This window comes from Mesoplodon densirostris, chromosome 13 (assembly GCF_025265405.1).
Source record: "Mesoplodon densirostris isolate mMesDen1 chromosome 13, mMesDen1 primary haplotype, whole genome shotgun sequence".
NCBI lineage: Eukaryota > Metazoa > Chordata > Mammalia > Artiodactyla > Ziphiidae > Mesoplodon > Mesoplodon densirostris.
The window spans coordinates 12,875,782-12,902,127 of NC_082673.1; the positions used below are offsets into that span (position 1 = coordinate 12,875,782).

Genomic DNA, 26,346 nt, shown 5'->3' on the forward strand with positions numbered 1-26,346 from the left:
TAATAACATTCATCTCCATGGTCAGATAGGCTGTTGGCCCACTTTGAATGGCTGTGATCCAAAAGAATGACAATTCCAGGTGTTGGTGAGGATGTGGGCGCACTAGAACCTTCTTACAACGTGAAATGGTTCTACCTCCTCCAAATGCTAAAACATGGTTACCATAACACCCAGCAATTTCACTCCTAGGAATATACCCCAAAGGAATGAAAACGTATGGCCACAAAAAGACATGTACATGAACATTCATAGTAACATTAATAATCTCCAACGAAAAACAGTTCAAATGTCCATCAACTGGTGAGTGCATGGGCAAAGTGAGATAGATCCATATGGCATAGTATTACTCAGCAGTAAAAACAACAAAAAACAAACGGAAAAGAACTACAGTTGACCCTTAACAACATGGGTTTGAACTGCATAGGTCCACTGAACAGTTTTTTTTCAATAAATATAGTACCTGTATTTCCATTTTACAGATCTTTAAGTGTGGGGGAAGTCTGTGTTTGATTAGAGATCACAGTATTTGGAATCTTTAGAAGTAGGGGTTTGAGTCCTGATTCAGTCCACAGTTTCAGCTTCCTGCCCTTGGGTGAGTCATTTATCATTTCCTTTGTTTTTGAGGCAGATAGCAGTATGTGGATTTTCAACTGCACAGGGGGTCGGCATCCCTCATCACCATGTTGTTCAAGGGTCAACTGTACTGATACACGGTACCACATAGATGGACCTCAAACACATTATGCTAAGTGACAGACACAAAATATTACATTGTATAATTCCATTTATATGGAATCTCAGGAATGGTAAATCTCCAGACTGAAGGCAGATCAGTGTTCACATGGGGTTGGCAGGTGGGAGTAGGGAGTGATTTTGCCAGTGAGCACAGGGGAACTTTTTGAGCTGACAGAAATGTTGTAAGACTTTGTAGTGATTGTGCAATTCTATAAAAATCACTGAACTATGTACATTTATAGTGGGTGGATTTTACTATATGTAAATAACATCTTAATAAAGCTATTAAAAGACAGTCTTGGTTTAGCTCTGAATAAAAAGGTGTGAAATGGTGGATGTTTAAGGCTTCTCCCCGTGTGGCCTCTAGGTGCGTACGGCGAGACGTATCCTGCCATCGAGGATGATGCCCTCCCGCTGCCATCACAGCTGCCCTCTGCGAGGGAGCGCAGGAGGAACAAACTGAAAGGACTCGACTTTGTACGTATGATACGTCCTTTTCTTTTTTCGAGTTTAGGAACGAGAGGTCTGGGTTCTGACCCATGCTAAATTGGTGTAGTCCAATAAAGAGAGAACTTGCTCTGGAATAAGGTGGACATTGGTCTGAACCTAGGCTCTACCACCAAATGCTGGATGACCGTGAGCAGGTTATTGGACTCAAAAGGTCATCTGAGTTACAGCCTATCTGTAACATTCCTTTTATTGCTGAATAATATTTCATTGTATGGATATTCCACTACTGTTTATCCATTCAACAGTTGATGGACATTTGGGTTGTTGACACTTTTTCTGTTATGAATACTGCTTTTAACATTTGTGTACAAATTTTATAATGTTTTCATTTCTTTTGCTTGTGTATGTGTGTACACACACATACCTAAGAGTAGAATTGTTGGGTTACATACTAACTACATTTAACATTTTGAGGAACTGCCAGACTGTTTTCCAAAGTGGCTGCACCATTTTACATTCCCACCAACAGTCTATGAAGGTTCCAGTTTCTCTACAGGCTGGCCAACATTTGTTAGCGAGTGTAAAGTGATACTTCATTGTAGGTTTGATTTGTATTTTCCTGATAATGATGTTGAGCATCCTTTCTTGTGCTTCTTAGCCATTTGTCTATCTTCTCTGGAGACAGGTCTATTCAAATCCTTTGCCCATTTTCAAATCAGGTTGTCTTTTTATTGTTGAGTCCTAAGTTCTTTATAGATTCGGGGTACAAGTCCTATATTAGATATGTGACTTGCAGATATTTTCTTGATGGTGTCCATCGAAACACAGAAGCTTCTAATCTTGACAGAGGTCCAGCTTATCAATCTTCTTTTTTTGCTTGTGCTTTTGGTGTCGTATCTAAGAAACCATTGCCTAACCCAAGATCATGAAAGTTACTTCTGTATTTCCTTCTAAGAGCTTTATAGTTTTTGCTCTTAAAGTTAAATCAGTGAATCCACTTTAAGCTAATTTTTGCAAATGGTGTGAGGTATAGGGGTCCAAATTTATTTACACGTGGATATTGTTATTCTGGTACCATTTGTTGGAAAGACTCTTCCTTCCCCTAGTGAATTTTATTGGCCTTTTTGCCCATAAGTATAATAAGGGCTTATTTCTGGACTCTTCTGTTCCATTCACCTATTATGTCTACCCTTATGCCAGTACTACCCTGGCTTGATTTTTTTAAAATTTATTTTATTTTTGGCTGCGTTGGATCTTCGTTGCTGCACATGGGCCTTCTCTAGCTGCAGTGAGCAGGGGCTACTCTTCGTTGCGGTGCACATGCTTCTCATTTCAGTGGCTTCTCTTGTTGCGGAGCACGGGCTCTAGGTGCACAGGCTGCAGTAGCTGTGGCTCACGGGTTCTAGAACGCAGGCTCAGTAGTTGTGGCACATGGGCTTAGTGGCTCCGCGGCATGTGGGGTCTTCCCGGACCAAGGCTCAAACCTGTGTCCCCTGCACTGGCAGGCGGATTCTCAACCACTGTGCCAGAAGACGGAAGCCTCCCGTCTTGATTTTATAGCTGGACTGATTCTTAGCCCCTACATTGCAGTATTTTTCCTTTTGTGTTTTATAATTCCCCACCTTTATCCAGTCTGGCAGCATTTATATGTTATCACAAATGCTATACCTTCATCTAAGCCTGCATGGATAAACATCAGGAGTTAGGAATATAAATGCTATACAGATTTTCATTTGTTTTATTTTGTTCATCACACTATACATTTATCAAGGGCAAGAACCTGTTTTGACTCACTGGTTTATTCTGAACATATTTCACATTAATGATCGTTTCTTAAGTTCTCTTTTCTTAATTACAGGATAACAGTCATCCTAACGTATCACCTGATGGTCTCTCTTTAAAATCTGTATCCAGTGTAAATATCGATCAACTTAGAATGAGAAACGAGGAACGAATGCGAAAACTGAATGAACTTCAGAATAAGCCTGTTAATACAGGTAAATGGCCAAGTTTAATAGCCAACAGCAGATTCTGTGAGAACTCTTAAACCTGCTTCGTGGAAGTTTTCACTAATGGCTGAGGGACAGAGGAAATGAGTTTTGAAAGCCCTTGAGTTGTAGGGCCTAGAAGAACACAGTAGCTATTCAACAAAAACAGGACAAAGGATTAATTTTGCATCAGATTCTTTCTACCAGAGGGGGTACCCTTTTTTGAGTGGATTCTAAACAGATAAGTTTCTGTGTATTAAATATATCCGGGCTTTGCTTTCAGCAGGGAAAATGTTGATTAGTATTGGCATCTCGCTTCCCTACTGAAGTGAGAGATTATCAGAAGTCAACTTTAAAACCTTGAGTTCTTTGTGTAACCCATCTATTATAAATGTGTAGTACTACAAAGAAAACTTTTTTACCTTTTTACTTGGCCTTCTGTACATAAACAGAAAATAGGTATGTTTTGCTTTAAGTCCAAGTACAGTCTTCTCATCATGCTGGGCGTTGCCGTCTCTCACTGCTTTGGTGAACAGCAGGTTAAAGCTCATCACTGAGCACAGGCAGGCAGGATGCTTCCTCGGGCAACTAAGAGCGCCTCTGCCAGCCCGAGGCCAGCTTCCTTATGGAGATGCTGTTAGTCATTAGGATAATGGGACAATATTAGAGTAATAAGCCTTATTAATTCGCTTTAGCAAATAGCAGAGGTGGTCTATTCGGACAATTCTCTTTATTGTGTTAAGCTTCATTACAATAATTTTCTAATAGCAATTTTCTTAAGATATTTTTTTGATTAATACTTGTTAATTTAAAAGTATACTCAGTCTCTAGGAGTAAGATGTCATGCATTCTGATGGTGGTAATTTCATACCAAATACCAGCAAACATGGTAAACTGATAGAGCAGTACTTTTCATATCATACCTGGAAAACTGTGGACAGTGGGAAAGGAATGCTTTCTTTTTGGCTAAAAGGCATTTTAATCTGTACTAAGAATTACCTATTCCTCAATTTCTTTTAGAACCAATAAGTTGAATTAATATTTAACAGGGATATACTTGAGAGAAAATAGACCATCTGAAAACTCTCCTCTTTTTCAGAAAGCTTTCAACTTCTAAACATTTTTGTTTTTTTAACATTGTCCTTTCAAACAGGAGCTTTTTGGTACGATGTGGATTGATTACTCATTACATTGAGTGCACATGTCCCTTTGCTGAGGTAATAATCCTTCAGAGACCAGGAGATGTAATTTAAAAAAACAGAGAAATTGACATCACAGGGCAGGAAGACAGATTTTCCTATTATTATTATTATCTAATAAGTAAAATACAGATATAGAAGTTGAGTATAACCAGTTAAAAGAATGCAGCATAAGAGCTATATCTCTTAATGGAGTAAACACAACCTCTTAGATAAGGTGTAAGAATGGAAGTAATTTCATCCCCTGTCTAATGCTTTCCTAGAATGACCTTATTTCCTCGAAGCAGTGTTATAGTCAATAGGCTAGGAGTATTTCCAAAACCTTGCTAAATTAAAAACAAAGTTGTGCATGGCATCCCTCAGGTGACACAGAGTAAGACTGCTGACACTTCTACAGTCAACATTTGGTACCATCTCCTTTGCTATCCTTGAGTCCCTTTGGGTGCTGGTACCAGTACCATGGAGTCACCTTGGTCAGTTGATCGTTTATTATTTCTGTTCCAGGGTTTGCTTTCCTACCTCTAAAAGGAGGAGGTCTGAACAAAACAGGACAGTTTAGAACACAGTACTGTGGGGAAGCGCAGAGCTCTAATGGGTTAGACTACAGGAGACCTCTGTTCACATGACCTGCCTGCCGCCCGTGTTACCTGAGTCATGTCTCTTTTGCCTCCGTTAGATGATGAGAGTTCACTGGTTGACCCTGATGACATCATGAAGCACGTGGGTGACGACGGATCGAACTCTGTAGCAACTGAGCCCTGGCTCCGCCCGGGCACCTCAGAAACGCTGAAACGATTCATGGCAGAGCAGCTGAGGCAGGAGCAGGTTCCTGTAAAACCAGGCACTTCCACTTGGCAGGGCCTGTCTACTGCACACGGTTGAAATCAATCTGTGCTGGACCCAGTGGTGCCTTTGAAGGTGAAAGGAATGTGAAATCTGAACCGTAATGCTATGTGCTACTTTTGGCCCATACTTGGCAGTTATTTATGTTCCATCTGTATATAAGGTGTACTTTTTTCCATGATGATGTATATGATGTATAGTATGGTACATAAATAAAAGGACATGATTATTAATTTATATAATGTAGAATTGTATAGAGTTACTTTTGCACAAATTTTGCCATAAATCAGGATGGTAATGAGCTCTTGGAATCAACTACCGTATGTGCATTATTTAAAATTCTGCTTGTCAATAAGATACGGTGAATAAAACACAAGTGTCTTAACAGTACTGTAAAACCAGAATACTTTGTCATATGTACATTTGCTATTGTTATCACTATTCAGAATAATTTTTCATTTCGTAAATATACTGGTTATAGCTGTTGCTATGTAATCAGAGAATCAAATGTGCTTATTTCCGTGTCGTTTATTGACTACTGATTCAGTATAAATGATGGGAGTTGTTAATGATTATATTCCCGTGAGCCATGCTCTTAAGTGTCACTTCTTTCTGCCTCTATTTTTGTGCCAGTGAAGGCATTACGTTTGCTATTTATATGATTTAAGTACTTCTTGATAAAAATAAATTATTTTTATTACAAATGTCAATTTCTTATTTTAACTGGAATTGAAGTTTCTAGACAAGGTGTTCTAGAAGTTGAAGAGAGGCAGGAACACCCAGGGGTAAAGGATGGGGATTGGAATCCTTGCCGCACCACTGTGGACCCTTGGGTGAGTTAGTTTTTCCAATCACTCCCTCCCTAAGAGGTGCCTTTAAAAAGGTAAAGACTAATTCAAATTCTTGGAAATAATTCTTAGAGTCCAGCACCGTGACTGACAGCTAAGAACACCCCCAGGTACCGATTGCACATTTCCACTGATGTAATTAATGGGACACAAGATCAGATCGGTCTACCTCAAGTGTGAAACTTCTGATAGTTTGAATTTCAGCTGCATGTAAATTGCATGCTAACGTTTGTAATCGAATCATTTATTTTAAGATTTTTCTTCTTATATCGTCATCTGAAAGTAATATGAAAGCCTCTTGTCTCTGCTAGAGAAGAGTCCTGATATGATACCATAAAGTAACAAATCGCCAGGTCATTTGAAACACTTACCCTCAGATAGGCCAGAAGGTCATGGTGGCTTGGCTCCTGGCTCTAGCATCCAGCTGGGCTTGAGCAGGGCTGTGTCTTGGGGGTAATAAATGTAGTGCACTTATAAATGCTCTGTTCACAGTGACTACTCATGATCTAAGAGATGCTACAGCAAAGACTGAACACATCTCCTGTTTTTTAACACAACCATCAAAATAAATAGTCTTGACATGTTCTATTTTCCTTTTCATGCTGTTGTACCACTCATCTTGGACTCCGAGGACACACGATGGCAGCCTGTAAACTGCTCCAAAGTTAACTTCAACTTTAGCTCCTTCTCTCAGGATTCAAATAGTGCAGCCTTAGTCTGGGTTAATAAATACACAAAATATTAAATTATGAATAGCCTATAGTTCAGAAAGCAGGATATGGCGGAGGCTCTAATGCCAGAAGCTGGAAAGAAACTATCAGAACTAAAGAACACATTTACATGTAGCTGTGAATGAGAATATCCTTTCCCTAGTTGCATGGCTTTTAATTAAAAAAAAAAAAAGTCAATGAAACATGGGGCTGTGGATTACACAGGTTTTGATTGCACTGATGAAATAATCCAAAAACTTTATTGACCTATAACCTGATTAGAATATGCCAGATGAGAATCAATATTGTACAGAAAGTTGTACAGAATTTTTTTACATAGAAAACTTTACATCTGTACCATATACATTTTATCCATCTGAAAAAATTTTCTACATCCACTGTTAATACGGAATGCTTGACAATCTTGTCGTTTTGTTTAACCATCAGAACACAATTCACAGTATGAACACATTTCCAGTAAATCTAACCTCCCCAAACCATGCCAGATTTGTTATTTTAATATATTCAACATTAAATTCTGTACATAGAGTAAAATCTAAATCAAGCCCCGCCACCCAAAAGAAAAAGAAAAGGAAGTGACAGCAACCAAGAGTCATTTTGCAGTGATTCAAGTTTCGGTCCATGAAGGATCATTCTATTTTAATGGCTCATCTTTAAAAGCCCGAAGAGAAGTGTATTACAGGTGGTTATGTCAGCAGGGATATTTTCTACCTTCTTTGTTGTAGATCATGACAAGTGTCAGCCACAACAGCTTCTGGGCTTGTTAAACCCTCAAAGTAATCACACCCCCTAAAAAGGGCAAAACCAAAATCCCCACAAAATAAAAGACAAAAAGCTCAACCCAAATGTTTAGTGCATTTGACAAAATATTACAGGTACTTAGCAAATGAATAAGAAAATAAAGAAATAAAACAGTGCAGGAAGAACTATATAATGTTTAAGATTTTTATATTACAGACCTGCATCTCTGTACAATTTTTCACAGAAGGATGATTACCAGTATATCTCAGATAGCCTGAGTGTGCAAAAATCTTCAGAATAAGAATACCATAGTTGCTTAATATCTTTTACCATGAACAATAATTTCTTCTTCTCCCCCCAACCCCCAATTATAAACATTTTATCCTTCAAAATACAGCTCTCCTGAGTTGTACTTCTTGCAGAAGTTCAAATCTTTACATCTAGAGTTCTTTGGGTAAGTTTCACTTCCACACCTGCCAGAAATATGTGGGGCTCTCCCTGCCACTGAGGACAGGGAAGGACACGTGAGCATATAAGCTGACACTGTGGGGAAAAAAAGCTCGTGAACCCAACACGACAAACAATCCATCAGGTTACAAAAAGGGACTGGAGCGCTGCAGGTTCGAGCTGAAGTTCTAAGCTTCTTTATCAGTAACCCTTAGACACTGCAATTCAGAGAAACCATTTTTCAGGTAGGAAACCTCAGCTCCGGGGTCCTTTTGAAGAACGGAGGGATGTAAACGCCAACAGAAAAATATTAACTTCCCATCATTGCTTGTTTATTCCAAGTTCCTGTTCAGGTGGTTGTGATATCTGAAAAACTACTCCAATTCGCAGAAAAAATCTTCTAAGAACAGCACGAAGTTCAGGAATCAAGTCAAATTGCATAATTTCACATAAGAGAGGGTAGTAGAATGATGCGTGAGCTTTAAACTGGGGGGAAACGAATTTCTCTGTTAGTACTGCTTGCACTGCAAACCACAGAACCTCAAAGTGTCTTGAGAGGCAACCCACTTGGGGGCAATGCCCTGATGGGTGAAGACCGGAGACGCGTCTGCATAAAGCAGTGATTATTGATCATGCAATTGAAAGACTGAGAAGTGTTCAAAACTTAATACATACATTATTCACTTGGTATGTATGTATGTATGTATGTATGTATTTATTTATACATACATACATACATACATACGCGGGCCTCTCACCGTTGTGGCCTCTCCCGCTGCGGAGCACAGGCTCCGGACGCGCAGGCTCAGCGGCCATGGCTCACGGGCCCAGCCGCCCCGCGGTATGTGGGATCTTCCCAGACCGGGGCACAAACCCGTGTCCCCTGCATTGGCAGGCGGACTCTCAACCACTGCACCACCAGAGAAGCCCAATCTATCCTTATTTTGAAAAACATTTTCCATTACATTTCCTTGACAAACGTACGACAAACGTTTAGTATTTATCATTGTTTTCCCTGGGTAATAAGCAAAAGAAGGAAGCCAAGCAAGAACCACAGCTGAGTTTTTATAAGCTATGGGGTATTGAAACTGCATCTTTTATTTGGTAAATAAAATTTTAATTTTTAGGGAAAATTCTACCTAATACTGCAATACAAAATATGAGGTCTCCAGGCAAAGATTATACATTCCATATTTATAGTTCAACTGATCCACTTTGTATTTTTGCTGTAGTTCTTTAACCTCTGGATACTAGTCGCCTATTTTCTGTCCTTTTCTGCTCTCCGCACCCCACAAGCTACAAGTAAGCAGTAATGACACACCGTGGTCAGAAAGCAAACTGTGGAATAAAGCAGATGGGTGGGAAGTCCTTCTCGGCCACTTGGCTGTTGGTGCCTTAAGTTACTTCTCCAAGCTTTACCTGGCCCACGGGTCAGAGGGACACACACGTGGACAGAGCATGCGGCTTGGGATGGCTATCTGTGGGGCACCAAGTAGCATTACATGGCCTCTACGGGGTCCCAACCACCACCATGGCCTGACGTGTCAAAATTCAGGCCACCGGACTAGGCATTTTTAAACCTACTCAGGGATCACAGTAGCCCGTTTCCATTTACGTGGGCTGAAAGTTGCTAGATTTTTTAAAGAGTGAAATGTGTATTTCTGAAAACTATATATATATATATATATTATATATATATATACACACACACTGCTATACATTTATATTTCATCTTTATTTCTACTGGCTTAAAAGTCTTAAATGAGTTTATGGCCCATTCACTAGATGCTCTGGGTCGCATGGAACAAATCAAAATGCCAAAGGAATGGCTGAAGCATGGAGCACAGGCCTGGGGCCCAGACGCAGCCGTGGTCGGGGGCGGATGGAGGGAAGGCTGGTCAGCAGTTTTTTTGTTTGTTTGTTTTTTGTTTTACGGTACGCGGGCCTCCCACCGCCGCGGCCCCTAGGCTCCGGACGCGCAGGCTCAGCGGCCACTGCTCACGGGCCCAGCCGCTCCGCGGCATGTGGGATCTTCCTGGACCGGGGCACGAACCCGTGTCCCCTGCATCGGCAGGCGGACTCTCAACCACTGCGCCACCAGGGAAGCCCTGGTCAGCAGTTTTGAAAATGGGGCAGAAGAGACTTCAGGGGGCAGGATGGGAGTTGACCATGTGCGGGAACCCGAGTCGCGGGTCAGGGTGTCTTTAGGATCCCTCCCCTACTGAACCCCTACAGAATCACTGACTGGAGAACACGGCGGGGTGAGGAGGGAGCAGGGAGCGCCAGTGAGGTGCGAGCAGCAGGGGCCGCAGCCCGGATGCCAGCGAGGCTCGGGGTGCCATACTTACCCTATTGTCGCTGATCTTCAGGACTTTAGTTAGAAATAAAAGCAGTAAGTTAGTCCAGGCTTCCCGATGACTTTCCGACGTTAGGGTAAGGAAGTAACTCAGGGCTTCACTGCAGACACTGGAACAGAAAAGGTTCCCTGTCACACATGCTCGCACACCTGCTGGTATGACATTCAGAGAGAACAGCTGAGACGAGGAGGGCGTGGCTCTTAGGAAGCTGCCAGACTCCACGTGTTTACATTAACTGGAGCGTCAACATAAACATTTATACGTTATCCAAAACAAGGTATCAGAAGAAGCCACTGCAGCTTACCAGGAAACGCACAGTTTCCAAGTTTCGTTGAATGCAAAGCCACCGTGCAGGAGCGCGTACAGGCTTGGCATCAGGAGACCTGGGCTGAAACCTGGGGTGACCCTTCCCCTCCTGCATTGTGACCGGGATGCTTCTGGGCCTTAACAGTCTCATCAACAAGATGGGGAAGCAGAGCCCAGGTGGCCGCCTGGCATTCTAAAATGAATTTAATTGGTCTCTGAAAACATCGATTCCCCCAGGAAGACACAAAAATACAATGTAGGGGCTTCCCTGGTGGCGCAGTGGTTAAAAGTCTGCCTGCCAATGCAGGGGACACGGGTTTGAGCCCTGGTCCGGGAAGATCCCACATGCCGCGGAGCAACTAAGCCCGCGATCCACAACTACTGAGCCTGCACTCTATAGAGCCCGTGAGCCACAACTACTGAAGCCCGTGCGTCTACAGCCCAAGCTCCGCAGCAGGAGAAGCCACCGCAATGTGAAGCCCGCATACCGCAGTGAAGAGTAGCCCCGCTTGCTGCAACTAGAGAAAGCCCGCGCGCAGCAGCGAAGACCCAACACAGCCAAAAATAAATAAATAAATAAAAACAATGTAAACAGCAGTATTCCTTCTGAATGGCATGTTTCATTCTTAGCGTGAATTTAAATTCTAAAGGACAGAATCTTAACGTGTCATGAAGTAAAAATGGAGTGCAAACAAAACATCAATAGAAACTCCACACACTTGTTCAAACTAAATGCAGGCAGGCAGGTTTTCACATTCACAGATGGATCGGCTTGTAAAAATAGAGCTATCTATGGCATGAAGAAAAGCCTAAAAATTACAACATTTGAAAATTTTAAGACATACAACTTGCTCCTTTGTCCTGTAGCAGCAAAAACAGACGTAATTTGCTTGCATCTCACCAACTGTGTGAGAGCACGTTCGTCTGTAAGACTCTGCTTAAGTTCCACAATCTCTTCCTCAGGCCCCAAGGTATCCGCTTGGCCGGGCAGGGCTGCGGACTCGGTGGTGTGTGTCCATCCCCATCCCCGCCCCCCACACACCGCGCGCGCGCGGCCCTTCCCGCTCTGAACCGAGCCGCATGGGCCGAAGCCGGAAACCCAGCCCCGAGCCTTACTTTAAAAGCCTCTGCTGGACCTCCTCCCAGGCGCTGGCCCGGCTCTCGTCCATGTACATCCGGAAGAGAATGCGCAGCCCGCAGGCCAGGCTGCTCGTCTCCTGCTTCAGAAGATTGGGTTTGGATTTGCCCTTGAAGCCTGCAGAAGGGGGAAGGGCCGCGTTAGGGAGGAGACGCATCTCACGTGGAGGCAAAACAGCCCGCGTGGAGCCCGTGTGCGTCCAGCCGTGGTGCCCAGGCCTCGCGCCCTCCACGGGGTCAGGGTCACATGGAGAAGGCGCTAGAACCTGTGCGGGGAGGTGGGGGAGGTGCCTAGTCTGGTATTTTTGCGTTTAGAACTCCCTCCCCTCAAGCTGGGGACCCCGAGATACAGAACAGCTTTGCCTGGGAAGGCGCAACTCTTCGAAGGAGACACACTTCAGCTCTGGGCAGCCTGCAGCGGGCCACACCCCCGCAGTGGGGAGAATGGGCCAAAGGTGAGCAGCCCGGGGCGGGGGGGGGGGGGGGGGGGGGGAGGGGAGGGGAGGAGGGGGAGGGCCCGGGGAAGTGAAGAGCCTGGTGACCTTGGCAGGAACAGTAACTTGGGTTGAATATGAATAAAGGGGAAAAGGTAAGTACGGACTACTCCTTACAGACGTGAGGCTGTGAACGGAGCAGAATGAACAAAGCCTGGGTGGGTTTAATGAGGAGCTAGAGACACTGGGGATAAACTAAGTCACGCAAACGTAAGGCATCCCACGCTCTGCCGGAAGAGTCTGGCGTTTCAGGAACGGCAGCTTTTCCTCCTTTTTCCTGCATGTCTGCAGCCTCTCACTCTCTGGCACCATTTTGCACCTAATAGGCACCAAGTAACTATTTCTTAAATAAAAAATCAGCTATGTCAGTAAAATTATTATAAAGCTTGTTTTTTTTTTTTTCTTTTTTTGCGGTACGCGGGCCTCTCACTGCTGTGGCCTCTCCCGCTACGGAGCACAGGCTCCGGACGCGCAGGCTCAGCGGCCATGGCTCACGGGCCCAGCCGCTCCGCGGCATGTGGGATCTTCCCAGACCGGGGCACGAACCCGTATCCCCTGCATCGGCAGGCGGACTCTCAACCACTGCGCCACCAGGGAGGCCCTAAAGCTTGTTTTTTACTTAAATTTTCCAACTTGTTCAAAAACAAATCCACCTCCCACTTCAAAGCCCTGCACTTCCCTTCCGAGGTCTGGCCTCAGGACAGGGCCGCTTGTCGCACGCAGCCGGTGTCGACAGGAGGGCCCAGACCGGGTAAACAAGACGAAAGACAGTTGTCTGACTAAACACGGGAGAGACCCATCTACCCAGGCAGCTACCTGGCTTTTTATACACCAGAGAAAGGCCTGTGGTACGGCGGCGCGGTTCACTGGGCAGGCACGGGACCCCATCCACAGCTTACCCGCCTTCCACAGGGCCGTCCTCTGGTCATTGTTGGAGTTAAATGCTTTTGCAAATCTGTGTGACTCCAACAAGCAGTCCAGCAGCTTGAAGAGTTGTTGCGATGTTAGAAAGCGATACATTCCTTGGTCCTGAGTGTCAACTCGAACGTCAAAGTCCACGGCATCTCTCTTCGGGAAACAAACCACCGCAGCACATGCACCCAGTCACAGAGGTCAGTGAATTTAGATCTCAGGGCTCCCCGAAGACCCGTTTTATGAGCAAAAGCCACAGAACTTCATCTGCGCTGCCTCAACAGAAAGGGTCCACCCTTTGCTATTCAACTTCCAGAAGCTTCATCCTGTGCATACTGGTCCCCTCCAATGCCTTCAGCTCCCTCCCCACCGTTCCTGACCCCAGAGCTCTGCACCCACCAGACCCGGCCTCTCCCCCCGCCCCACCCCGTTCCTCGCCCTCCCCACGTCCTCGCTTCTCTTCACCAGTTTGAGGCCAGGGACTGTGAGTATAAATGTTCTCGTGCATGACCCCTCACCTCCTCTTTTCAGTAACTGGCTGGCAAAACCGCCTACTACGTTGTACCGCACAATACACACGACTGGAGAAAAGCGGGCTTTCTCTTTAAATCCAGGGGCTCTGGGTGCTGCCCTGCGATGCCTCCACGCCCTCCCAGCCCACTCTGCTGGACGCCTCACTCGCGTTTTTCTCTTCTCTCCTCAAGGACCTAAAACTTTCTTCCCAGCCTCACCTGGTAGATGACTTTGCTTCCTATCTCAGTGAGAAAACACAATAATCTCCCACAGACTCCGGCCACCAGACAGACCAACGTGCCGAGACTTTCTAACCCACCCGCTTTGCGTGCCCTCCTGTTACCATCGCGAACTGTCTGTGCTTCTATTCCAGGCGCCCCCCCATTCGCTCTGAAAGACGCTCTAGCAACTGTCCCTCCCTCTTCTGCACTGTCCCTCTCTCTCTCCCGGAGGAGAGTTTTCCGGGCTGCCATACTGCCAACCTTAGTGACCGAACAAAGCGAACCCTTCCTTCTCTTGAGCCCCTCATCCTCCCCCAGCGATTAGCCCATTCCTCTGTACCCTGTCTTAACAGCGGAACTCCTTGACAGACTTATGGATATCTGCCGTCTGCAATTCCTCTCTTCTCTTGTACCCATTTTAACAATGCTTTTGTATCAACATTACAATTAAACACAACGTCAGGGTCAACCAGAGTCCACCAAATTGCTGGAGCAATTCTCTAGGGCAACTGTCGGGAGGCTGCTCACCTGCCCTAAGGAGCATCTGACGGGGCTGACCACACCCTTCTTCTCAGGACACCCTCCTCATCTGACCTGCAGGCAGCACTGTCTCCCGGTCTCCCCCTGCCTCCCTGGCGCTTGTCCTCAGGCAAGAGGACAAGAACCTGCCTCATCACCCGCGCTCTAAACCACGGAGGCCCCCCACTCGGGCCCTGACCCTCCTCCCAGCTCTGTCCACTTCGTCAGTCCCACGGTTTAAAATGGCATCATGTGGCGATGGTCTCTAGCTTGACCTCTGCTCTGCAGCCCAGACCGTGGCGCTAACTCCCCATTCAACAACGAGCAGTGGCCCTCGCACCCGCTCACCTGCGCTGCGGCTAAGTTTTCCGCGTCCTCCTTCTTACTTGTGGCGGGAAAGAACACGATGCTGTCGATGGTCTGGATGAGTTCCAGCTGCACAACACATTTAATCAACAGGGCGGCAAACAATTTTTGTTCTGGAAATTCTGTGAGGAAACCCACCCCAATGCACATGCAAACAAAAATTATTTTGAATCCTTTATAATTTCTACGACATTACAATGCTAAGGAAACATTAACACGTATGAAGGTAACCTGCACACATCACACTGAGGATAGCCTGCTTCTGCACATAAGCACTACCCAGTAAAAGCTTCATTTAATCGATATTTAGAAAAGCCTTAGAAAATTACCTTTTTAAGTAAACAAAAATATTCAAAATGACTTAGAACAGTGAATATGTTCAAGAAGGTTCCACTACAAATTTTAGGATAAGACTTAATAATTATTCCTCAACAAAATGTATCAAATGGATTAAAGGCTACAATTTTAATAGCATTTACTGCAAACCCAAGTTTGACCTTTAACTATAGGTAATATAAAATCCTCAACCAGAAGAAGACAAGGGGAACTAGATCTGTGAGGCAGGAAGTGAGGGGCAGACAAGAACTCTGACCACTGGGACGATACTCTGGATCAACCAGAGCACATGTTTTCTTGGGATCCAGGTGGGTAGCTGTAGCTAAAATGACCCCATGTTTCCAAAGGGATTCACAAGCACAGAAGTCTATGAAGAGATCCGCTGAGTGCGTGACCATAAAAGTAAGCACACTGGAAGTAACCGGTGCTCAGGCACTGCGTCCCTCTGGCCTGAACGACTGCGCTCGACGGGCCGTTTCCTTAAGGAGAGACATGATCATGGAAGGGTTTCCACTTCGCTGGCCATCGGGTAAGCAAACGTAGAAATAAGTGCAAGGTTCAGAGCGACGACTCAACAGCTGAGGAGCTGTGAAACCCGGCAGCGCTGGCCCAGCCCCAAGGTCGGCTCTCAGGGTGGCTCTTCGGCACCTGCACAGCTGCCCATGGCGAGGGCGCTGCCTGTCCATCGGCCTCAGGGCAGCGGCTCCAGCACTGGACGACTGGACAGTCCTTCAGTTTTTTCCCACTTTGCTATTATTACAAACTCCCTTTTCTGGCACCAGTTTCAAGAAGTTAGTTTTTTTGTTTTGTTTTGTTTTTGGCCGTGTGGGATCTTAATTTCCCGACCAGGAACTGAACCCGGGCCATGGCAGTGAACGCGCCAAGTCCTAACCACTGGACTCACCAGGGAATTCCCCAATTTCTACAAGTTAAATTCAGGTTTTAGGGATTTGGGGGAGATAGCAAAACAACTTGCTTAAATTTATTCGTATTTAGGTCATAACGACTCCTTTCCAGAGAGTGTTCAGAAATGCTGATGTACTGAACATTTAGTTCTTAGTACCAGATCTCAAGTCAAAAAATGTAAGAAATCCAAGACACCCCAGTCCCGGGGGCTGCAGGAGGAACTTGGTCTCATCAGCAACGACCAGCTGCATGTTTGGGGGACGGTACCTATTTGAACAAATTTCGTTCACAAGGGTTGACAGTGCCAAGGGTCATATTAGGCGACCATTTCACTGGGTCACCCAAGGACGGGGGCAAAGCTGAGCAAGGACGAACAAGGGGGAGGGCGGGCCCTGGGCGGAGCCCAGCTGGGGCAGCGGTGTCCTCTGCGTGTGAAGAAGGAAGGAGGGAGCTGCCCCTGGCACAGGGTCACGGCGACACCTCCCCACGGGCACAGCAACCACGACTGTCCCCTGGGCGAAGGGAAGGGCCCCTGGGACACAGTGAACTCTTCCTCGAGGACCTTGAGGGGGCGGCACAAGGAAGGAAATGCCAGCCCTCAGGTCAGAAGGGCGGGGCGCAGCGCTCTCCACTCCGTTCGAGGGACGATCCCAGATCAGGCAAGTAAAAACCTGCGGACCGCGTCCTTCCCTTACAAAGCGAAGTATATGTAAGTTCAGTCTTGGGGCTGAGGGAGAGCAAAGCCGTGTCCTCACGGCACCTTCCAGGGCCGACCAAAGCTGTGAGGGACCCTGACAGCTGCGCTCCAGAGCCCAGGAATGAAAAATGCAAACGGGCCGCTCATCACCACCTATCTCCCTTCTAAGGAGCAAGAAACAGTGACTGAAGCTGGAGGCTCCTTTCAAGGAGGACACCAAATCTGTCGTCCCTCAAAAACAAATGTAAACACCTAGGATTAATAAAAATTCCCTGAAAAAAATTAACTGAAAAGGGATGGATTACCCAAATGTAAGAGCTACAAGTGTAAGGCTCTTAAAAGAAAACCCTGGGGGAAATCTCTATGACCTTAGCTTTGGCTATGGATTCCTAACTATGACAACAAAAGCATAAGCAAAACAGATAAACTGAACTTCATCAAAATTTAAACTTTTGTACATCACAGAATTATTATCAATAAGAAGTAAAAAGACCTTCAGAATGGGAGAAAATAAATATTTGCAAATCATATATCTGACGTGGGTGTAGCATCCAGAGTACGTAAGAAACTCTTAACAACTAACAACAAAAACCAAACCCAATTAAAAATAAGCAAAGGACATGAATAAATATTTCTCCAAAGGAGATATGCGAATGGACAATAAGTACATGAAAAAATACTCAACCTCATTAATCATTAGGGAAATACAGAGTAAAACTACAACGAGACAACGCTTTATACCCCCTAGAGTGGCTATTATTAAAAAGAAAAAGAAAACGGAAACGTCTGTGAGGAAATGTCTCTGAGGATGTGGAAAAAATGCAGTTTGCTGGTAGGAATACAAAATGGTGCAGCCACTGCGGAACACATTCTAGGGGCTCCTCACAGAATTATCTTATGACCCAGCAAGTCTGCTCCTATGTGTACACCCAAAAGAATTAAAAACAGGTGATCAAACAACACTTGTACACAGAGATTCACAGGAGCATTATTCATTGTAACTAACAGGTGCGACAAACCCAAATGTCCACCAGCAGATGAAAGGATAAACAAAATGTGGTATATCCATACAAAGGACAATTAGCTATAAAAAGGAATGAACTACTGATCCATTTTACACTGTGGATGTACCTTGAAAACATTATACTAAATAAAAGCCAGACATAAAAAGTCACACTGTATGATTCCATTTACATGAACTGTGCAGAATGTACAACTCCATAGACACAGAAAGCAGACTGGAGGTTGCTGGGGGCTGGGGAAGAGGAGAAGTGGGGGCAACAGCATAATGGTTATGGGGTTTCTTTTGGGGTGAACCAGATACAGTGGTGACTGCACAACGTGGGGAATGCGCTAAACGCCACCAAACTGTTCACTTTAAAAAAAAAACGGTTACTTTTGTTATGTGAATTTCACCTCAATTTTAAAAAGCAATTAAAGTTGTCCTGTTTTCCTCTAGGGAGGAGGTCCTCTTTCCTCTGTGAACCAAGTTAGTAAAAAACAGAAGGGATTCCCCTATTTTGTGAAAAGAACCGAAGAAAGTGAGGGGAGGGGCAGCGCAGTGCTCGGAGGGCTTTGCTCCTCCATGCCCTGGCCACGCCCTCTCTCCTCTCAAGACCCATGTGCTTCAAACAAATATCAGCTGAAAAGCACTGCAGAAAAAAACCGGTCTTGTAGGTGTCAGCAGAGTTCCTGACCATCTGCCGGGGGCTGTCCAAGTTGGAGCAAACACAGTAAGGAAGTGACCACACAATTACAGTATGTGTTTGTTAATAAAAGTAAGAGCAAAACTTTCATGTCTTGCCTACATAGAAGAAAATACACAATTTATTTTTATTAAGAGAAATAACTCACTTGCTGTGGGTTTAATTTTGCTGACTTCTTCATTCACAGTAGAGACAGAAGCCAGTGGAGCTTGCTGTCTATTATCTGCAGATCTTGGCTGAATAGAATCATGAATATCTACAGATTTCTGTGATATCGTATCCTAATAAAGTAAAAAAATTCATTTTAAGTACAATGAATAAAGCTTAACGATGAAAATAGTTTCTATTACACTGCTTTTAAAAAAATTACGTTGTGTCCCTATGAAAATCACATTGTACACACTGCAATGATGGACATACTGGGTAAGTTATTTAATATTACCTGCACATGGATAAGAGCTGATAATCTTTTAGAGAAAAGCTTCCTTTCTGACCCTCACTGAGATCAGGCCTGACACCACCCAAGAGCAACAGACAGAAGTACTAATAAGCTTCACTACATGGAAACACTTGTCAGCAATACCCATGAATTGTCATGAAATCGAAACAGAAACACACATGGTGGGCAGGGGTTTCTGCGAGTTTTGTGTAGGCTGAGCCCAGGAAAGCTTTGTAGGGGTGCATTTAGGGAAGGATAGGATGTTGTCACCCAAGAAACCAGCAACCAGAAAGGTCAGTGAGAAGGTGACCAACTAGGAGAGCAGAACATGGAGGGAAGCTGAGGGTCAAGCCCAACAGAGCCACTCCAGACCCGGCTCCAGCTGTGTGTCACCTTTGGGAAAGCAATGGATCTTCCGGAGCCGAGGTTTTCTGATCTGGAATCTGAAAATGGAGATGACACTTTCCTTGCAGGTTGTTAAAGATTTGGCAGTAAATCCTTAACACTTTAACAAGCCTTTGACATTAGAGGTGTCAGACGATATATGGCAGCTGACATTACAGCTTTACTTGGTTCTAGCAGGAGACCAGATGCACAGCCAGGGCAGCTGCAGCTCCTGGACGGAGCCAAGGAAGAGACTGAGCAGCCTCGAGGGGCACCGCTGGGCCCACCGCAACGGCCCAGCAGCAGGCAGAGTCGCCGAGCGCGCGCCCCGGCACACGCTGTTCTAACGACTTCATGTGCAGCAGCAGATCTAATTCCCACCGCAGGACTCACTTTAACAGGAGGTTAAGTAACTTGCTAAGGCTGCAGAGCTTGTCAGTGCAGAGCCATGATTTGATTTGGGGTCTGGCGTCACAGCCCACCCTGCAAACTACTACACTGTACAGCAGAGGGAGCACAAACAAAAGCCCCCAGAGCAAGCAGGGAGCGGGCCAAATTTAAGGAAAACAAAAAAACAAGAGCAAGCTCATCCTGGGCTGGAAACAGGACGTCATAAGTGGTGGAGTCTGTGATGAACGAACAACTCCAGCGGATCAGGGTCATGGAGCAATGCGGGCCCGATATGCCACATGTCACAGTTCTCAAGACACGTTCAGAGTGGTGCTCTTCTGTGAGACCTAAGTTTTAGCCACTGACAATTAGTTAAGAAATTAAAAAGCTGTGGGGGACAGATCAGGTCAGTGGGCATAGATTTGCTACCTCTGGCTTCCTGGGTTTAAAATTCAATAACATTAGTGGGAGAACAGCAGAAATCTGAATAAAGCCAGATTGTAGTATTGTTTCAATAGTAATTCCCTATTTTGTTAACTGCACCGTGACTATATATATTTACTTATTTTATGGAAAACACACTAAAAATTTTAGGGAAAAAAGGGTGTGTTATTTTCAAATTATTTGCAAAGAATCCAGAAAAATGTATGTAGGGAGGTGGGGGAGTGAGAGAAGAGGGAGGTGGAAATAAGAAAGCAAACGTAGTACAGTGATAACACTTCGAGAAACCTGGTGTGATGGTCAGTTTCCTGCGTCAATTTGGCTGGGCTGTAGTAACCAGTTATTCAATTAACCACTATTCCAAGTGTCGCTGTGAAGGCATTCTGTGGATGTGGTGAACACTTACAGTTACGGCTGTAAGTAAAGGAGACGATACTCAATAATATGGGTCAAGTCTCATCCCGTGAGTTGAAAGGCCTTAAGGGCAAAACTGAGATTTCCCTGAAGAAGTTCTGCCTGTGGACTACAGCTGCCCAAGAGTTTCCAGCCTGCCCACCTGCCCTACACTTTCCAACCTTGCCAGCCCTCACACCTGCTTAAGCCAATTCTTTGAAATTAAGGGCAAAAAACATATAGGGATACATATACATATATATATTACACACACACACACACACGTATAGATAAATATGGACACACACAGGTGTAGGTTATCTCCTACTGGCTCCATTTCTCTGGAACTGGAGAACACTGACTGATACAGATTTTGGTACCATGAAGTGGGTGTGGCCATAACAAAGACCTAAAAATGTGGAAGTGGCTTTGGAATTGGGTAATGGTAGAGGCTAGAAGAGTTCTGAGGCGTACAATAGAAAAAAACCTAAACTGACCTGAAGAGACTGTTGGTAGAAATATGGATGTTAAACTCAGTTCTGGTGAGGATTCAGAAGGAATAATGCCTGGTAGAGAAAGCTTCCATCATCCTAAAGAATATATATATATATATACATACACACACACACACACACACACACACACACACACACACGTGGTCATGACTAGAACGCTGATAGAAAGATGAACATTAAAGGTGCTTCTGGGGCTTCCCTGGTAGCACAGTGGTTAAGAATCCACCTGCCAATGCAGGGGACACGGGTTTGAGCCCTGGTGCGGGAAGATCCCACATGCTGCAGAGCAACTAAGCCTGTGAACCACAACTACTAAGCCTGCGTTCTAGAACCCATGAGCCACAACTACTGAGCCTGCGCACCATAACTACTGAAGCCCACGCGCCTCGAGCCTGTGCTCTGCGACAAGAGAAGCCACTGCAATGAGAAACCCGCGCACCACAATGAAGAGTAGCCCCTGCTCGCTGCAACTAGAGAGAGCCCGCGCGCAGCAACTAAGACCTAACGCAGCCAAAATAAATACATAAATAAATAACTTTATTTGAAAAAAAAAAAGGTGTTTCTGGTGAGATCTCAGAAGGAAATCAGGAACGTGTTATTGGCTACTAGAAGGATGGTGATCTTTGTTATAAGTTGCAGAAACCTTGGCTGAATTGTGTTGTACTACTGGGTGGAAAGTGGAACTTGTAAGTGAGGAATGATTCAGAGGGCAAAGCTGAAGCACCAGAGGGAGAAGCCATGGGCCCAGAAGGTAGGGCAGGGTACCAAGCTACAGAAATTATCCTCAGGCCTTGAAACTTAATGAATTTGCCCTCCTGGGTTTTTTTTTTTTTTTTTTTTTTTTTGCGGTATGCGGGCCTCTCACTGTTGTGGCCTCCCCCGTTGCGGAGCACAGGCTCCGGACGCGCAGGCTCCGGACGCGCAGGCTCAGCGGCCATGGCTCACGGGCCCAGCCGCTCCGCGGCATATGGGATCCTCCCAGACCGGGGCACGAACCCGTATCCCCTGCATCGGCAGGCGGACTCTCAACCACTTGCGCCACCAGGGAGGCCCAACCCTCCTGGGTTTTGAACTTGATTAGGAACAGTGACCCTTTTACTCCTTCCAAGCTTCCCTTCTGGAATGAGAATGTTTACCCTGTGCCTGCCCACCACTATATTTTGCAGCAGTTACTCTGTTCTACAGGTTCACAGGTCCACAAATGGAGAGAAATTTTGCTGCAGAATAGACCACATACCTGATTTAGATGACTTAGATGATGAGATCTGGGACTTTTGATAAGATGATATTTACATGACATTTTGGACTTGGTGTTGATGCTACACTAAGTTGAGACTCCGGGGATGTTGGGATGGCATAAATGACTTTGCCCGAAAGACAGACATGAATTTTGGGGCACCAGAGGATAAACAATGGGTTAAACAGTGGCCCCAAAGAGGTAAGTCCAAGTCCTAACCTTTGGTACTTGTGAAGGCTACATGGAAACAGAGTCTTTAAAGTTAAGGATCTTGAGACGAGATCATTCTGAATTTGGGGAGGACCCTAAACCTAATGGCTAGTGTCCTTAAAGGAGAAAGGAGGGAGAGATTTGGCTTCACACAGCTACGTTAACATGGAGGGATGTGGGTACAAGCCAAGGACGCCAGGGGCTGTCGGCAGCCACCAGAAGCTAGAGGAAGCAAAGAAGGCTTCTCCCTAAACACCCTGGGAGGGAGTGTGGCCCTGCTGATGCCTTGAGTTCGGACCTCTGGCCTCCAGAGCCGTGACAGAATAAATTTCTGTGTTAAGCCACTAAGTTTGTAGTAATTTGTTATGGCAGATCTAGGAAGCCAATAAGCTGCGTGAAGGGTCTATCAGAATTCTTTAAACTGCTTTTGTAACTTTTCTCTAAGGTGAAATTATATCAAAGTTGAAAGTTTAAATAAAATAACATCCAATCACATCTTCAGCTTGGTATGTAAACCCTTCTGTAAACTGGCGCCTGCCTCTTGCGCTCTCAAGATCCTCTTACTCTGTGTCAAGACCATCTATATTTTACGACATCTTTTTAAAAGAGCTGGGCTCATATAAAAGAATCTGCCCCACGGTAGAGTATTTACCACAAATAGTTAAGTAATTTAATATATGCTTTATCTGTTAAAACTTACCAGCTGTTTTTCACTCACAGGAGACGGAGGTGCAGGAGCAGCTTCTCCAGAAGCAGGACGCCAGGTCAAGAGCCTTTAAAACACCAAAATCACACCAGTCACTGAGAGTGTGAAGCACGCCGCATCCAACATGTTTTGAAATGAAACGAGCTGGGAAGCAAGTTCAAGGTGTCCTACAAATGATCCAGGTGCCATCAAGTCATTTAGCAAGACTATGTCTTAGTTTCCCAATCAGTAAAAACTCCACTACAATTCAATTCCAAACTTATCCCTTAGAAAAAGATGATAATTAACCGTAAAATACAGTATTTACAATATTGTAATACAAAATACAATAAATTTTCCTTAGATTATTACATTTACAGTAACTAAAACAAATGCTGAGATTTTCTTTTTTTCAATTCAGAACCACTGCTTGGTTTAATCTGGATGAATAAAATCTTATTAAATCACTTCATTATGACCCAAATTTTAAATCATGAGACTAAAAGTTTGGGTATATAAAAAATTTAATTCATGTATTTGTTATGGTTTTACAGGAGTCTGATTTGCAATAAACACAAATTCAAAGAACACTGAGATATTTTAAAAAGGATTTCTGTTATGAGAAATCACTAGTTACTATCAAACCTTTCATGTCCATCATTCAATATACAAATATAAAGTTGTATAAAATCTTCTTACGCATGTGGAATTGTGGTTTTGAAGATGTCCAGTGTGCAGTTACAAGTTTTATCCCAGATTTCTAGGGTAAATTTTTCACCATTCAGAATAACAACATTCTCTAAGCAGTTCGTACCAGATCGCGCTAACTGCTCATTGTCTAGAAAAGAAAAGAGCAATTCATTTGGGTATTACCAGGGTCACATTTAACACTTTGTGTCACTTATCTGGTACGGACCTACCTTGCTGCACACACCAGTAGAGCTGGGCAAAAATGTCATCCAAAAGTACATCACTGAGTACTTCTAAATACTGGGTGAACACATCGCAGATAGCATAAAGCGCATGATTACATGTCGTTGTCATCCACTCAGCTTTCTACAGGGGAGACAGTCATTAAATGAAGGTCAGGCCATTCAACAACTACTAGAATTTCAAAGAAATATGTTTCCATACTTAAAACGTAAGTCTGTATGTTCCTTTCAGAGCACTCAACTCCTTGAATGTGACATTCACCTCAACTTTATATCTGATCTATTTCTCTTCATTATCCCATAACCATCTGCATATAAAATAACTATTTTCTGCACTGTTTTATTGAAAAAAAAATCACTGCATTGTCTGGCTGTTAACGCTATGACTTTTCAAACAATTGACACTAATAACAACAGTTGGTCTTGCTCCAGAATATGACAGAACGTGGAAGAAAAATAGAGGAAGGCAATGACAAGAATTTATCCAAGTGGGTTAGCATAGGTTTAAAATAAAATGGGTCTAAGTAGGAGACTTCCCTGGTGGCGCAGTGGTTAAGAATCCGCCTGCCAATGCAGGGGACACAGGTTTGAGCCCCGGTCCAGGAAGATCCCACATGCTGAGGAGCAAGTAAGCCTGTGCTCCACAACTACTGAGCCTGCGTTCTAGAGCCCGCGAGCCACAATTACTGAGCCCGCACATCACAACTACTGAAGCCCATGCACCTACAGCTGGTGCTCCACAACAAGAGAAGCCCGCACAAAGCAATGAGTAGTCGTCCCCACTCGCCATAACTAGAGAAAGCCCGTGCAGCAACAAAGACCCAACACAGCCCCCCCAAAAGGGGGAGGGAGTGTAAGTAATTTCTTTATTTTTCTCAAATGGACTAATCTGGACTAATTTTTTTTTTTTTTTTTTTGTGGTATGTGGGCCTCTCACTGCTGTGGCCTCTCCCGTTGCGGAGCACAGGCTCCGGACGCGCAGGCTCAGTGGCCATGGCTCACGGGCCCAGCTGCTCCGCGGCATGTGTGATCTTCCCAGACTGGGGCACGAACCTGTGTCCCCTACATTGGCAGGTGGACTCTCAACCACTGCGCCACCTGGGAAGCCCCTGGAGTAATTTTTATACATGGTTTTGTGCCAGGGCATAAACATGTGTCTACGTAGTCCACTTTATAAAATGTTTTAAGAGTCTACCTGTAGATCTAAAATAAAATTTTGTGCAGGTCAGAGAGGCCCCCAAATTTGCATTTAATACACTATATGGGACAAAACACGAAGACCTGATGTTCTTTCCCACACTTACTGAAACACATACTGTAACTGGTCTGTAATAAAGACTTTGAAATAAATAAATAAACACGCATTCCTTCTTCAATTCAGAATAAGAAGCCCTATGAATACTAAGGAGAGCTACTGATGTTTTACTTGTGACAACATTAAAATGAGGAAAAGACACTGGAAGTTCAACAAAAACACTGAAAACAAAACCCAATTCATTAACTCACTTCTATCCCCAAATTGCATTGTTTATAAAGACTTACTACTATATTATAATGCCGTAAAGAAAAAATTTCTAGGATTTTTTTCTGTTCACCGTGTTTAAATTTGAAATACTAAAATGTATTAGGGAAAAAAAGAACCTTCTGACTTCACTGTGTTAAATGAAAATCTCATGTTCTCTTACCTCTGTCTGCTGTTCTGGCAATTTCATGTTGTCAAAGATTCTGAAAACAATTCTAAATAAATCCTGCCACCAGTGTTTTTCATAAGTGTGGCCATAAGTTTTCATTATTTCAAACATTACTGTTAAACCCCTAAAATGATAAAATGTAATTAGGAAAGCTATAATACAAAAAAGCATACCACATTAGTATCCCCCTCCTAAAACAGTTTTTATAGTTAGTGCACAAAGTTACTGAAAGCAAAGTTTAAAACTGCTTTTAAACTAACACATGATACTGAGCTTTAAAAAAATTTAGGTTGTAAAACAGGTTTCTTTAGGATGCATCATTTAGGAAAAAACTCCAAAGGACTTGGCCTGAAAATTTTTTCTTCTACTTTTCTTCCACTCCCACCCCATCATTCCAGCATTTAAAAAATGTAAATGGAATTATAGATTGAGAAAGATCATCATTTGGGTGAATATTAATTTTGTGGCACTGTGGCCACGGAAATCAGTCTACGAACAAATAAAATTAGATTTTGGAAAATCTTTTTCAAAGAGCTATAGGAATTTTTAGTTAACACTCTAATTGTTCATATAATAT

The 26,346-nt window shown here is 44.2% G+C and overlaps 2 protein-coding genes across 6 annotated transcripts in view; one reads left to right on the top strand and one right to left on the bottom strand.

Annotated features, from left to right (window-relative positions):
* The window catches only part of CSPP1 (centrosome and spindle pole associated protein 1), a 115,831-nt gene extending 109,953 nt beyond the window's left edge, over positions 1 to 5,878 (top strand). For 3 of the 4 annotated variants that reach the window (XM_060115968.1, XM_060115970.1, XM_060115969.1), the window contains 3 exons: positions 1,103 to 1,212; positions 3,044 to 3,182; positions 5,049 to 5,878. In XM_060115968.1, the coding sequence (XP_059971951.1) occupies positions 1,103 to 1,212; positions 3,044 to 3,182; positions 5,049 to 5,254 (455 nt within the window). In that variant the 3' untranslated portion in view covers positions 5,255 to 5,878. Of the gene's footprint in view, positions 1 to 479; positions 569 to 1,102; positions 1,213 to 3,043; positions 3,183 to 5,048 lie in introns of those variants that run through there. The other variant, XM_060115971.1, reaches the window with a different exon arrangement.
* A 1,134-nt stretch (positions 5,879 to 7,012) lies between these two features.
* ARFGEF1 (ADP ribosylation factor guanine nucleotide exchange factor 1) overlaps positions 7,013 to 26,346 on the bottom strand; it is a 138,047-nt gene continuing 118,713 nt past the window's right edge. The window contains exons 30-39 of one of the 2 annotated variants that reach the window (XM_060115445.1): positions 25,764 to 25,893; positions 24,067 to 24,202; positions 23,846 to 23,984; positions 23,162 to 23,234; positions 18,601 to 18,733; positions 14,790 to 14,929; positions 13,176 to 13,344; positions 11,762 to 11,900; positions 10,331 to 10,448; positions 7,013 to 8,468 (exon numbers count right to left, since the gene is read on the bottom strand). In XM_060115445.1, the coding sequence (XP_059971428.1) occupies positions 8,304 to 8,468; positions 10,331 to 10,448; positions 11,762 to 11,900; positions 13,176 to 13,344; positions 14,790 to 14,929; positions 18,601 to 18,733; positions 23,162 to 23,234; positions 23,846 to 23,984; positions 24,067 to 24,202; positions 25,764 to 25,893 (1,342 nt within the window). In that variant the 3' untranslated portion in view covers positions 7,013 to 8,303. Of the gene's footprint in view, positions 8,469 to 10,330; positions 10,449 to 11,761; positions 11,901 to 13,175; positions 13,345 to 14,789; positions 14,930 to 18,600; positions 18,734 to 23,161; positions 23,235 to 23,845; positions 23,985 to 24,066; positions 24,203 to 25,763; positions 25,894 to 26,346 lie in introns of those variants that run through there. The other variant, XM_060115446.1, reaches the window with a different exon arrangement.